This window comes from Rhea pennata, chromosome 4, assembly GCF_028389875.1.
Source record: "Rhea pennata isolate bPtePen1 chromosome 4, bPtePen1.pri, whole genome shotgun sequence".
In the NCBI taxonomy this organism is placed as follows: domain Eukaryota; kingdom Metazoa; phylum Chordata; class Aves; order Rheiformes; family Rheidae; genus Rhea; species Rhea pennata.
The window spans coordinates 56,006,792-56,021,906 of record NC_084666.1 but is presented as its reverse complement, the minus strand read 5'-3'; the positions used below and the strand labels follow the sequence as shown (position 1 = coordinate 56,021,906).

The following is a 15,115-nucleotide window of genomic DNA, read 5'->3' as shown; positions in this document are numbered from 1 at the left end:
GCCAGCTGTGCTTGTTTATTTTGTGAGCCAGTTTGCTCTGGGGATTATTCTTCACTTCCTGATTGCAGCCTCACAAGGCTTGTAATTGGATTGTTTAAAAGGTTTTCATTATATTTCATTACCTGTACTCACTCTTTCCTTCATACTGTGATACTATTCTTTATTTTTTTAAGGGTGGCAATTTTTTGACAGGTGTTAATGTAAGAAAAGAGTCATGTCTTGATGCTACTTTTTCTGATAAACCCAGTGTTGAAACAGAAACATACTGAGACAGAAGTGGGGAGTATGTGTGTTTTGGGAGGGAGGAAAGGCTTCAAGATGTGCTATTTGGAAAGCCAAATCACACTTTGACATTAAAAAAGTGTAATTAACCATCAAATTCATTGTTTCTCTAAAATATTTTCCCCAAATCATAGATAATCTATTGAAATTTCAAGTGTATTAATAGTACATGACAAATTGCTGTCCTTGAGAGGCCTGCCCAGTTAGCACACTATATGGATCTGGTTCTTCCTCAGCCATATGCAACAGCTGGCTAAAAGCAATCTAGGACAGCCAGTATGGATATTGGTTTGGGGCTGGTTGGGGGAGTAGGAGGTGTGACACTTTGCTCTAGTAGCAGCATTTGGAGAGTCTGGGAGCACTTCCCTGATAATCTGCCTTTTCATTTGTAACTTGCAATGCAGAGCTGCATAGGTGCTGACTCTGTCTGCCATAAACTAGGAAGTCTGCAGGGGAACTTTCCTTAGGATGTTGCTTTTATTCTTGCTCTGACGGTGTTTATTTTTTGTCGCCTGATTGCTTTTTAATTCTTTCCCGTGGATGTGGCATTGAGTAGTTAGTATTTGCAAGGAGTTGCAAAGATGAGGAGTGCTGAGTGCTTTTGCTAAGTTCTCTACAGCAGCCTTGCCTTACAGGGAGAATGGGTGGGGAGAGCTGGAAGACGTGTAGACAAGTACAGGCTTGTAGTTTTTATGCCTATGATATCACCCTCTGCTTTCTGCAGTGCTGACAGGCAGTGGCAAACCAGGCTGAAGCTGCCGCAACTGCAGCACAGCATGCCCCTACAAGAGTGAATCCATTTTTATTTCTTTCTATGGCTTGTTGAAGACAGCATCACTGCTTGTTAATGACTGCTAACCCCAAAGTTGCCAGACATCCTGCTGGCTTTAGAGGCTGATGCCTTTGCAAAGCCAACGTAAAATCATGGCTATGATGTAGAGGTGTCTGTAGCTGATAGAATAACAAGCACCTGTGCTGAGCGTGGAGTTGCCGCCAGACTTCCAGTTTGGAGCTTACATTACTTGATATTTTGGTTATTATTTTAAAATGCTTGCACAAAGAGTCATCTCCTTAGAATTTCCTCTTGCGGCTGGTGATGGTAGAGTCACGCCTTGATTTCTACCACAGGGAATTTCTAGAATGCTTTTGGATTAGTCAGAGCTCCAGTAATTAAAAAAGCCTTGAGGCTTGGTCCTGCTCTCTCTGAAGGCAGCTGGATCATTGGTAAGGGTGTTGGTGTGGAGCAAGACTGAGTCTTCCTTATGCTGCTGTTTTAAGACTCTGAGTTCCTGCAGCTTTTCTTGCAGCCAAGAAGAAGGTAAAAATGGGTAGCACCATTCAGCATCTTGTCTCCAGTATGGGGGGAGCATCCAGGCTCATAGAGGAGTCAGCTGCAAGTCGCTGTATTAGCATTTGCTCCTTTTACCACCCCTGTCCCTGCTATGAAGCTAAACGTCTGTCCTGCAGTAGGCTGGGTTAGTTCACTGTTGATACAGTGACCTTGTTATGCACTGTGCTCCATGGTTACCCTGGAGCTGTGAATCATAGAGTGTAAATATCAAATGTCAGTGTCTCTATTTTTCTCTCTTGGTCACTCTCTTTGCAGGTGTTCAGAACGGACCTGATCACTGCCATGAAGTTACATGACTCCTTCCAGCTGAACCCTGATGAATACTATGTGCTGGCAGACCCCTGGAGGCAGGAGTGGGAAAAGGGAGTTCAGGTGCCAGTTAGCCCAGGGACCATCCCAGAACCAGTAGCCAGGTATAGTTTGGAGGAATGTAAAAAAATACACACACATTTATGCTAGCAGCTTACATCTACATTACCTTGGCTTCTTGAGCTTTACTCTGCAGTATCTAGCTAGAAAGGACTTGTTTCTCAGAGATGAAGAGCAACCTGCCTCAGCTTTTTGAATGGTCAGAAAGGTCAAGAATCAGACTTGTTCTGCCTATTTGTAGAAATATGGATGTCAGAGAATCATTTCTGGCATTATGTTAGGAAGAAGTGTGATGACAGGGCCTCAAAAATAGCTTCCATTTTTAAGCCCAGACCTGACCTCACTCAGCATTGCCAGAAGAGTCCTTGTCTGACACTTCTTGTGCTTAGTTCCAAGCCACAGGTTCCCTTCAAGGAATCGGTTAGAAAAGCCAGATTTAAAGGATCGTGAGGATACAGCGTTTGTTCTGGTTTTATATTGTTTCTCTGGTCTCATTTTGTTTACTTGTTAAGTAAGAAGTTTTTTTGTTACACAACATTTCAGCTGTTTTGAGAACCATCCAGATATGCATGTAACTAAATATATTAATGTGAGATTTTCCAGCTCTTATCCAAGAAAGTTTTATTTTCCTTCCCTTGTTTGTTACGTTCAGATGTTTTCTGTTTCAGATTAAACAGTACACTTGTAAAGGCAGGAGCATACTGCAGCAATCTATCTGTTTTATGGTTAGTTGGGATTGGAGTTGGAGAGAGGGAGGAAAATGAGAATTACTGCTGTTTAATCATACTAGATCTCTTTGAGTAAGTCCAGTCTGGCTCATAAGGCATTAGCAAATGACCTACCAGTGACCACAACAGCCCAGTCTCTCATATGCAGCTAAAAAGTCTGGGCAACACTACACTGCCTCTGTCAGGTCTGCACCCGCCAGCTTTAACCTTGGAGTGGGGGAACCTATAGGGAGATGTTTGTTAGTGCTTACTGTGTCCTGTGCAGCAACCTGCAGACTGCTGCACTGCCCTGCCAAGTCTGTGCAGTGACGAACATGCTTCCATGTCAGGTAAATTCTTTCCTTCCTCCTCTTTATCCTTCTCTTCCTCCTCCAGAAGGATTGGACCTGCAGTGTGAGGAAAACTCAGCATATCCTCCTCTGCTCTGCAGTTCTGGACGTGGGAGCATACTCTCTACCCGCAGCGCCTGTGGCCTGCCCCGCGCTCACCTCCTCTAGTCCCTGTGCTAATGCCCACATGTACATGCATGCTCACATTGTTTTCTCCTCACTGCTTTCTCGAGGTAGCTCCCTGCAGGAGGGGCAGGAGACCTGTGGGCTTTAGCAGAGGGAGACCTTCCCAGGTGTTCCCCTCCGGGTGTCTCTGGATCTGCCTCACTTCTGGAGAGATGGTTAGGTGGCTGTATCAGGTCCAGGCAGTCTAGCAGGAGGGAGTCATTCTGTGCAATTGGCCAGCAAGGGAGTTGCTCCAAGTTTAAGAAATTAAAGGAGGAGAAGGCAAGAGGGCCCTCAAAGTTGAAGATAGAGGTAGGAGGCAGCACTCTCTTTAGGTGCTGAGCTGTCTTGTATGGTCCTGCTGGTGAGCATCTGCTGGTCAGAGTGGCCCTCTGATACCTAGTAACTGTCCTGTCAGCCCCTCTCAAAGCCCTTGGAGAGCCCTGCTGTAGTTGGGCTGGAACACTGCAATTGTTCTGTGCTTGGCTTCGGGAGGGGAGGGAGATGTGACTGCAGATTGAATCAACAGTAGCCAAATAGTTGCTTGTGTAGAATAGAGAGAAAATGCAGTACAGGCAGCTGGTGCTAACAAGGGAAAGATACTGCAAAACCAAGGGCTTTGCCCTTGTAATGACTGGTCAGGGCAGGTAGAGTGGGTCCAGAAGCATGGGGAAAAGAAATGAGTCCGTGTGGTGATTCAGTTTAAGCGTACGCTGATAATTCAGTTGAATGTGCTTTTTGGGGGGTTTGTAATAAGTGTTACTGCTATTGTATTCTTTCTGTCACAGAAATGAAGAGATGTAGATGGTTTGTTTCAAAGCCAAATTACCTGCGCTTATTTCTTCTGTGCAGCCACAGTGCTAGTTAGGCAGCATGCACTGGTTGCTGCCCAGTGGTTACAAATTCCTCATGGAGAGGTACTCAGGAAGGGATTTAGGGCACAGAAGGTTCAGAAAACTGTGCCCGGTTTAAAATAAAATGTGTGAGATGTAGTAGTCTTTAGTGTGTTAATACCATATGGTATGGCCAGGAACAGTTCAGGCAGTGTTGTTAGCTCTGACTCATCCAAAGGTCCCCTTCTGCACCAAAAAAGCCCCAAATTCAGCATTTGACTTTTGCTCACCATGTCTCAGATTGTGAGACAAGCTAGATTGGGGCAGATATAGCCTGCGGGGGACTGAAATAGAGGCTTTACAGGGATCTGTATATGTACAGGTACAGTAATGGCTGATCAAAGTATCCTTCTGGATGAGAGGAGGAGTCAACATGTTGGGCATCAGAACTGAGCAAAAATAGGGCGGAGGATGTCCTGCCTGCTGTGGGGCTTAGGCTCACTCCAGCAGAAAGCTCTGCGTGGAGCGGTTCCATTTCCTCCCTTGCAGGACTAGAGCACAAAAACTCATCTATACTAGTGCTGTGACTGGTGCTGCTGGAGGCAGTCATCTGGCAGCGTGGCCTGGTGCTCCCTGAGGTTGAAGCATTATGCCATGAAGTGGGTTTCATCCAAACAGGGTTTCAGTGCGTGCAGTTAAATGAGAGAAGGTGGAACACCCTCTGCTGCGAGAACTGCACTGCTGCTGAGCTAATGGAATTTAACTTGCTGTTTGGAGACTGTTTGGAGGCGAGCTAGCAGTTTGCTGGGAGCGTCACTGCTGTCCTTCAACTCGGGCATTTTTGTCCCCAGTTCCTGGCTTTGTGGAGTTGCGGCCTCCCAAGGGTCTAACCTAGAGCAAGTTATGTGTGCAAAGTAAAGGTACTTTGCTGTCTCCTGAACCTGATACCTACAGTCAAATGAAATTTTGTTCAGTTGGCAGTTGAAATATGCTTTCCTACCAGTTTGTTGACCACTGGAGCCTTCAAAACCTGTGAGAAGGAAGTTCAGTGGCAGCTGATCAATTACTTGCTCAAAGGTTTGGCCCAGTGTGGCATTAGTGTGAAAGAGGAAATGCAGACCCAGGATGCCAGAGCTTGGATCTGCTTGGGTAAGTGAAGGTGAAGCTGATGTAAATTACTGTTTCTCTGTGGAAAGGACTTCAGAATTTAACAAAGATGGCAATGCTGTAGGTACACACACAACAAAAGAAGAAATGTACTATAAGAAAGAAAACATTATTTGTAGTAGAAAATACTACTTTTTTTTCCTTGAATTTTCTTGATCTTGCTGCTGTTGTTAAACAGATGGATTTTAAAAAAAACTGTTAAAACAGAATTTAGCATCTGTGTATATGGTGGCCATCACTACTTAAAAACAGTGTGTCTTCTGTATTGGAACAGGTAAGAATTTCAGGTAAGAGTAGCCAGAGCTCTGTTCTCTAATCCTTTCATTTTATCAGTGATATTAGTAATGAACTGGGTTTCCAGACAAAGCCAATTATTTTTTTTTTGTAACCTTGCCAGTCTTTTATGAAAGCGCACTATACTGTTTTCTGTTCTCATCTCACTGGTACAAGATGTGTTTAGAAGATTGCTGATGGCTGTTAGCCACTTAGAATAAGACACTTTGAATGTCTCTAGACACAAGTCACTCAGCAGCCCAGCATATCTAATGTGTGTTTTTGTCTCTCTGTTTTAGGATTGTGTCCGAGACAAAAGCTATCACGTTTACACGTCCCAGGAAGTACATTGTTTCGTCAGGTTTGGAGCCTCCAGAGCTGGGCTATGTCGACATTCGAACCTTAGCAGACAGCGTGTGTCGCTACGATCTCAATGATGTGGATGTGGCATGGTTGCAGCTTGCCAATGAGGAGTTTAAAGAAATGGGTGAGCAAGCAGCAGATTTTGGGGCTATCCATAGTTATTGGGTTTTTTTTGTTTGTTGTTTTTTGTTTTGGGGGGGGGGGTTAGGCTTATGAACTTGGGTGGAGCTGTAAGGAGGGCAGTAGGGGGAAGAAATGGTAGAGACAGGAGATAGGAAGAGATAGTAATCAGATGTGGTTTTATGTTCTAAAGATATCTTCTTCTTAGACTTGAGGTAGCCACTCCAGACCTGGTTTGACTGAGCTCTGATTTATGTAACTGCTGAACTGTATCTATTTGGTCAGATTCTGGCCCTACGATTTCTTCTCTCCTACATTGCTTCTCATATGTTTGCACAAAGTTACTATTCTAACGTAGTTAAGGTCCCTCATCATCACATAGACCATTCAGGTAGTTTGTCCAGCTACATGACAGCTGGTACTTTCTGTTTGTTTATTCCTCTTCATCACACAGCCATATCCTGCTCTTTAGCTAGTTGTGCTCAGTGTAAAGAAGGGAGACAAGGAGTCTTGGGACGTTTAAAGAACCTGTGCCAGCCGAATTATGCAGGGAGTGAGACAGTAAGGAATTTCCACAGTGATTTATTTGAAGACCCTCCCAGACCTTTCTGTGACCACGTATTCCTGTTTCAAAGGAGGAAGAAGGAGCTGTCACAGTGGGGCCGACTGTTTCCTTTCGTACAGAAGGACTTGTGTGCTGTTTGTGGGAGGGGGCAAGAGAGCAGGGGAGGAACAGGAACATTTCTTTGGAAAGATACATGCTTCAGGAATGGATGTCACCGGAACTGAGGAGGATATAAGTCAGCACAGAACCACACTGTTTAGATAAGGGAATAGATACTGTGCCAGATGGAAGAGGTTTGGACGTGTGGCTGCTGGGTTGTTTGTTTGTTTTTTAAGCATTCTGGCAGTGTCTGTAGACAGTTTGTCTTTGGGTTTACCTGGCTGCAGCCCATGTGTGGCATGACTCAAGACCAGGCAAACCACAAACTGACCATTTAGAACTTTTTAAAAGTTTCTCCTTTCTGAACCCACATATGGAAGAAGCAGAGCAGCTAGCTCTGACCTAGTCTCTTACTGAAGCCTTTTTTCAGATTTCCTAGTCCTGTTCAGTGTTAGACTTGGATGATTAAAAAAAAATAATCATGATGATGATTTAAAAGTTCAGGTCACCTTTCCAGTTGTCTTCAGGAAAATGGCAGCAATCCTGCTTAACTTTCTTTAAGGAAATACTGAAAATAATTTGTATGATTTACAGTTGATATCCATCTCTCTGTCTATCCAATATAGAAATCTCTGCGTTTATTTTTGTTTATTACCTCAGCCAGTGGAGAGCATCCATACTGTTACACTGTGGGAGTGAATGGATCAGCAATTTATTGCTCAGGAGGGGTTCTGTCTGGTGCAGATTTGGACCTGTACTTGGAGCACCGTTGAAGCCACCTTAGCGCACCACAGCTGAGCCCTGAGTGTTTCTCCACAGGTTGGGATAGAGGTGGAAGTCGCACCAGCTCACTTGCTGTCAGGGCATCCCGCTTGCCGTGCGGGTGTGGGGTGCTCTAGCAGGGAGCACTTCACATGAGCTCGGCGCGCCTAGGTCTGACGGCCAGCATGAACCTCTTGGCTGGTGAAGAGCCGGTGTGGGGCTAAGGTCCCAGGGACATGAGGTACCATGGCCCAGGCTGAAGCCTTGTCCTCTCCCTTTGCACCCCAGCAGCCAGTACTGCAGAGTTCCCTGGGGGATGAGGCAAGGAGGCTCCTGCAGTACAGAGGGGCTGCGTCATGATACCCAGGGTGCAGCCGGTGCACCAAAGAGACCCAGAGGTGTGTGAGGGCCCCTCTCTACAGCAGTCGCAAGAGACTCTTGACCTCAGCAGCAGCCTCCGTCTCTGGGTGCAGAGCAGGGACCGAGGTTGGGTTCGCCAGATACTGGTGACAGGAGAGATTTGTATCTTATTTAAAAGCCTCGGGTTGTACTTGTGCCCTGTGCTTCCTGACCTCTGCCAGTGTATCGGGAGGGATTCCTTCACTTAACTGTTGCGACTGCGGGGAACGTGTTTTGGGCTTTTGTCGATAAACTCGGGATGGTGTTGGTCTTTGACCTAAAACAATCTGGAATCTGCCACACCGACATGAACTTTCACATAGGTATTGCACACTGAACAGCTAGAATTTAATGGATTTGATAGCTTTGATGTAGTGTTTTGATTTGTTGTAGTTTGCAGTTTTTGCAGCTTGTTTTCTCTCAATCTTGACCAACTCGATCGTTCCTGCAGACAGCAGGAAATATTCCTGTCTGTGCCAGCCAGTGCATTGTGGGCCTTCAGTTGTGTACTTGGATGCTTTTATCAGACACTGCACTCTACAGATGCTCTTAAAGGGCATTAAAAAGTGAAATAGTTCCTGATCTGGAGTTGTGGCATTTGCTTTATGATGTCCCTGCAGCTATGAATTCCTGTGCTTTTTTTGACATCTGCTGAGATGCTGTAGGTATTGACAATGTGTATTTCATCATTAAAAGAATGAATATAAACATTTGAAATTAAATTCCAGTCCCTCAATTATTTCTTTTAATCCTTCTGAATGTACAGTCAATGATACATTTTTTAAGGGCTTTTATAAAGTGATAGCAATCATGAGGATAGAATTCAGTACTGTGGCAAACTGGTCTAAAACCCTCTGGTTTTCAGCACTGCCATCACCTGCTTTGTGAGTGTAATCTTTCTGGGCTGCAGGGCAAAAATCACTACTGTTCATCAGCAGAATTTTGGATGTTCCCTCTTGCTGCCTTCAGCTGCTGCATAGGAAACGCACTGCTCACTGCCACAGGATTTACCTGTCAGTCAGGGAAGCTGTGGTGTGTTTCTCTTCTCTTCAGGTTTGGGAGTGTTAGAGAAGCTTTTTCTTCACCGTTTTTTGGAGTTTGTGGTCGAGTTATTCACAGTGAAAGCTGAAGGGAGGATATGCTCCTTAAAGTGCTCATTGAGAGGTTGCCATCTTCTGTATGTTGCAGTAATGTTAGATATTGGAAACTGGACATCTTAAGCCTGCACTTCATTGCAGTTATTTAAGAGTATGGAAATACTTGTGCCAAATTGTCTTTGCAGTGGGAAATGATTATTTGTAGTAGCACAGCTTTTTGCTTATACAAGTGTCTGTGTGCCATGATTTTGTGGTAAGGGTCAGTGTAGTACCAGCCTGAAAGTATTACAACTAGCTCATTCTCCTGGCAAGTGTGAGATGGAGTGTTTTCCATCAGTTACTTAAAGGTGGAGAGGGAAGGACTGTGTTCCTTTTTGGCATTTTTTTGCTGCTTCTATGGTGGATTTTTTCAGACCTATAATAATCACTTAAAACAAATTAACACATTTGAGTTATAAATTATTATAATGTAATCAGTCCATAGTAGTAGTGTTGTATAAGTATCATCTTCTAATGGTCATTGTTGGAGGAAAAAACCCTCAAACCTCAGATTTGATGTTGCATTTAAAACAGCTGTGTTCTCCACTTACTGAAATAAATATATTTATTGTTATGTCAGGATCTGATAGAGAGTCTGGGTTGCACCGTGTTGTGTCAGAACTTCTAAAAAGATGCTGTTAGTTTGCTACAAGCATCATACCAGATTTTTTGATATATTTCCCTTATTTGTATTTGTTCGTTTTCAATTCAAAATACTCTCAAATCTTTCACCAAAAAGCCAACGTTTGGGTTGCAAAATGGAAACAAAAACCATAAATAGTGCTGTCCAAGGAGAAGTAAATATGAGAACAAGACCAGGAAAACAAAATCAGAATTGTTTGTGAAAAATCTTCTGAGGATTTTGAAAGATTGATTTTGATACCTCCCTTGTATTAGTACTGTTACAAGACTGTATGTGTTTTTAGTGTGCATTTTTTATGCTTTCTGTAACTTATGCTGGAGCAGCCATGATTTAGGAAGCAAACGTGTGTGGAGGCTGCGAGGTGGGGAAGATGGGCAATATCTAATCTGCTATTGATGGTGAAAAGAAGCTGGAGTTGCGTGTGGTGGTGGTTCTCTCCATTGAGTAACAAATCCTGTTCCCCAGGGATGCCAGAGCTGGATGAGTACACTATGGAAAGGGTCATAGAGGAGTTTGAACAGCGATGCTACGATAACATGAATCACGCTATCGAGACGGAGGAAGGTCTTGGGATTGAATACGATGAAGATGTTGTCTGTGACGTCTGTCAGTCTCCAGACGGAGAAGATGGCAACGAGATGGTGTTTTGTGACAAATGCAATATCTGTGTGCACCAGGTACGGCAGCCCGGTCACAGTGGGGAATGATGCAGGGGTGCTTACAGAAGCTTCTCCAAACTGCTGGAGAAAACCGATTAGATTCTTCCAGTGACAGTCATTGCTCTATTAAGTTTTGCCAGAGTTGAGCACTGAGCAGTAGGATGAATTCAGAAACAATATAATCAAAAAATACATGTAACTGTAAAAATGTCATGCTGAGAGGGTTAAAAGATGGTATTGCATATGTGTAAAGGAAGTTAGAAGATAAAGCGTAGTCTCGTGAATACGTACAGGTGCACATTGTTGTACATTCTCATCTGGTCACCTTGCTATGTTCTTGCTTTTGTCTTCTTTCTACATGCTTTTTAGATATGTATAATATCAGCACTTTAGACTGAACAGGGAAGGAAAAAGAAATTTCAGGCAATTGCTAGGGACACGGATGGATTTATCCTAATAATCTTACCTTAATGAAGAGCCTACTGAGCTGAGCAAATGAAGCACCATTATGTGCTACCTTTTGGTGTCAGCCGAACAAGTCTTTTTAGCACAGAAGAGCAGATGCTATTTTAGCGTATCTGTTTCCTTGGCTGTTGTTTATTGTGGAAGATACCTTCCTGTCAGTCTGTCCTCCCTTCCCAACTTCAAGACGATTGCTTTGTCATTTGGAGTTAGGTAAGCTGTGCCATCTGATAAGCAGGACAGCATTTTCCTTGCTTGTTATTTAAATGTATATGTACACATGGTAAAAAAAATACAGCTACAAAAGCAGCAAGATACAAGTGGCTATCTTGCAAAGCTCTCCAAGAAGTAAAGCTGATGTTTGTAGACCTGTAGCTGCTCAACCTTCATCTCTAATCACATCAAATCTGAAATTTAGGGCATTAAAATTGACAGTAGTTTGGATGGAGGTGTCCATACAGAAACAGTCTTCTGAGGAAAGTGATCTTAATTAGTCGCTATGCTGCACTCCTTGCACTGAATAAGAAGTAAAAAACCCCAGTGCTTTAGAATAACATTGCATAGCAGGCTCTTGAATTTCTGGTTCTTACCTTTTGAATTAGGTGCAGACCAGTTCCTGTTACTTGTAGTCTTTCTGATACAGAGCTTCATTGTAGCTCACCGTTCACAGGGCTGCCTGTTGGTAGCCCCTTTGCTCTTTGAGCTGGTAAAAATATTCTTTATTTTCCCAATTGAAGTGTGGGTAGTGTTCTTTTTACATTAACAGTTAGTGATGGCTTCTTGCTTTTCTCACTGAAAGGAAAAATCTGTTGGGGAAGGGTAATGTGGTTGGCTAAGTTTAGGAAAGCATCCTGAGAAGCTCCACAAGCTAATTGTTTATACATACATATGTATGTATGTATATATGTGTGTGTGTGTGTGTATATACATACATATATGTATGTGTATATATACACACACATATATGTGTATATATATATATACACACACATATATATGTATGTATAAACAATTAGCTTGTGGAGCTTCTCAGCATCCTGAGAATGTATGTGTGTATATATATACACACATATATACCTACACATACATACATACACACACATAAACACACACACACGTATGTATATATATGTATGTATGTGCATGTATATAAAACATATACATATATAATATATATACATGCATATGTACATAATATGTATACTATACACAACATATAGAAGCGTGTGTGTGTATATATATATATAAATATACATTTTAATAACATTCTGAGAGTTGTGAAAAGCTGCATGTGAACAGCTAAAAAATAACACGAATTGCGTGTTGTTTCCTCTCTTTTCTTTCTCTTACCTGTAAACGGGAGCACAGGCGTGTTACGGGATCCTGAAGGTGCCGGAAGGCAGCTGGCTGTGCAGGACCTGCGCGCTTGGCGTTCAGCCCAAGTGTTTGCTGTGTCCCAAGAAGGGTGGTGCCATGAAGCCGACCCGGAGTGGGACCAAGTGGGTCCATGTTAGCTGTGCTCTGTGGATTCCCGAGGTAGGCCCTGATCCACGGGAGTACCAGTACTCAGGGTTACAGTGACTCTGGGAGAGAAGAAATCTGGTTAAAGACATTGCTCAACTTAGTATGTGTTGCTACAAGGACTGTAACATACTGTAACATGTATGTGACACATCTTAGAAAGACAATATAAAAGATGAAACAGAAATGCATTTATTTTCAATTATGATGTATCATCCTGTCAGATTTTACATCTAAAGGAAGTAATCGTGTTAGCTTTGTCAACCATGATTAGACTTCAAAAGGGGTAACTGCTGGTAAAGCTCATTATAGTGAAGGCACAAAATACTGCTTTGTTTTGTGAACTGAAATTTAAAGATGAGCAAGGGGAGGTTCAGATGTAACAGTGAGAATTCTTACGGGTTCTGATAATCAAAATATTCATTCTCTCCAGTAATTTTAAATTGGTGATGCTCAGTTTGTAACTATTTTGTTCCAATAGTGAGGATTTTTTTTTTAAGTGACTTTTGATTTTTAGTTCTTCGCAAACTGAAGAAATTGGAACATGCTAATTTGGTATATGCCCTCAAAGAATTACATTCTTCTGATAAAATTGCATACCTGTTCAGTTAACTGTATAGTAGTCACTCTGTTTTTAAACTTTTTTTCTCTTAGGTGAGCATTGGCAGCCCAGAAAAAATGGAACCTATTACGAAGGTTTCTCACATTCCCAGCAGCAGATGGGCATTAGTGTGCAGCCTTTGTAATGAAAAAGTTGGGGCTTCAATACAGGTAATTAAGTAACATTAATATCTGTATGCTGTTTTGTCTGTTGTTAGTAGATACACAGAATGTGTATCTGCAGTTGATTTTTTTTTGTTGTTGTTACTGTGGATTTAAATGCACACAAAGTGCTTTTGAAAGTCAGTATGCTCTTACTTTCTGGTAAAATTTTAGTAGTAATAACCAGATCATCATCTTAGATTTTGTAATTTTCTGTGGTGTACCTCACACACAAATGAAGCGTGTATGCTAAAAGCTTCTGTGCCGAAACCCATCTGCTGATCCCTGTTAGGGACTTAAAAGACAAGTTAGGTACGTTAATGGGAGTTGTGTATTTCCTGCAACAACTTAACTTTCGAAAGTGCTAATCATCCCCAGCTCTCACTGAAGTTAGTGGAAGTGAACACCTTTTACTTTGATGATAAAACTCAGTTGTATTGGCTAGCTTTGAATTTCTTATTTTAGCCACAACCTAATGTTGGAACATTTTGGCTATGAGTATAGCTGGGGTTCAGGTGAATTTCAAGTCTACTGTTACTGCTAAAGGAGGCAGTGATACTACAAGTCCTTTGTGGATAAGAAATTGTTTTCTTTTTTTTTAATTATTTTTTTTTGCAGCTTTTAATTTACTGAGGAGTACATCTTACATTTTAATATCAGGCTTTTTGAGCAGTAGGAAAGAAAAAGATTGCTTAACTAGCCTGCCCAAGATTCAGGCAGGCCACAAGCTGAGGAAATGAGCCCCATTTCGTCTGTTGGTTGTGAGTAAATTTTGGAGCCCTTGGTGTTCTTTAAGGAAAAGAAGTCTTGGCATGACTTCCCACTTTACATCGCTGTGGAAGCAGTGTCACTTTTTTTGTTTCGAGTCTTAATACTCACTTTAGCATGAGGATGATGACTGCGTAAAACAGCACGACAGGGCAGAATCAAATAAATTAAAGTCTCTTCATAGCCTCCATACAACCCCCCCCCCCCCAAATCTCCATATGGAATAAATAAATAAGCCTCAACAGTAAAGCCAGCATGAAGGTCCTGTTTCATACCAACGACTCGCATTCTTGGCGCAGTGCCAGTTAGTCTTGCTGCGGTTCCAATTGGATATGGATTCAGCTTTCCTCACTCTAGCATGGGAACTGATCTGCACCAGAGCATTTCAGACTGGGCAGTGTTACCCCACGTTTGTTCAGCTTTCCGAGAGATGAGACAGAAGTTTGACCTTACTCTGAAACAAATGGTGAGAGAGAGAGTAAGTGCAGGTGACCTACTTGGGGCAAAGTGGTATCATTGTTTTAGAAAAAGGTAATAAAAAAGTAATGTAGTGGTAATGCTTTTCACCTTTAAAGTGCTTTAAATACCTCAGCAAAATGGTTCTCAGAAAGCTCCCTGAACAGATAGGAAGGTATTATTGTCTCTATTTTACAAGCAGAGAATCTTCAAGAAATCGAGTTGTTCTTTCTTGGTGGTTATCCTAATGTTACAGAATCTGTGATGGTAAGACCAGAATTGGGACACCAAAATTCCTAAAATCCTACACTTTTTTAAAAATTAAATTTTAGCCATTTCCCGTTTTCCTCTGCCTACTCTGAGTCATTTGATGAGGTTGCCAGAAAGAGTTGTAAAACAGCAATGCAGCAGGAGCTCCAGTGAAACCTATCAGTCTGTTTCCATTTAAGGAATATATAAAATAGTAAATGTTAAGTAAAGAAAATAAATCTGTCCACAGCAAATAAATTTGTAAACATAATACCTCCTTGCAGATCTGTCCCCTTCCTCTTGGCAGCTCTTACATAGTTGAGAGAAACTTTTAATTTCTCCAGACCTGTTTTGAGGGGCAACTATAGTAGTTTTATGCTGAATATAGAGTATTTGTGTATGTTAGCATGCGGGGGATGAGGGGATCATCCTCCCATATTTCTTCTGATAATACCTCTCTCTCCCTTCTAGTTATGAGACAGGATGACATGCAGGCATGATCGCTGCCATTTTAGATAGTTCTACATTTTAAACTATGGGGGGAAGGAGAGTAGAAAATTACAGCTTTGCCTGACATTTCATAGAAATGATGTAAATCACAGTATCATGAAAGATAGGTGCGAGAAATGTTTCGTTTGTGTTATGAAATTTTTA

At 42.2% G+C, this 15,115-nt stretch overlaps 1 protein-coding gene across 7 annotated transcripts in view; it reads left to right on the top strand.

Annotated features, from left to right (window-relative positions):
* Positions 1-15,115, top strand: part of JADE1 (jade family PHD finger 1) — a 48,793-nt gene that overhangs the window by 23,999 nt on the left and 9,679 nt on the right. For 6 of the 7 annotated variants that reach the window (XM_062573971.1, XM_062573972.1, XM_062573974.1 and 3 more), the window contains exons 4-8: positions 1,889-2,046; positions 5,797-5,984; positions 10,050-10,261; positions 12,074-12,241; positions 12,881-12,997. In XM_062573971.1, coding sequence (XP_062429955.1) covers positions 1,889-2,046; positions 5,797-5,984; positions 10,050-10,261; positions 12,074-12,241; positions 12,881-12,997 — 843 coding nt within the window. The remainder of the gene's footprint in view (positions 1-1,888; positions 2,047-5,796; positions 5,985-10,049; positions 10,262-12,073; positions 12,242-12,880; positions 12,998-15,115) is intronic. The other variant, XM_062573976.1, reaches the window with a different exon arrangement.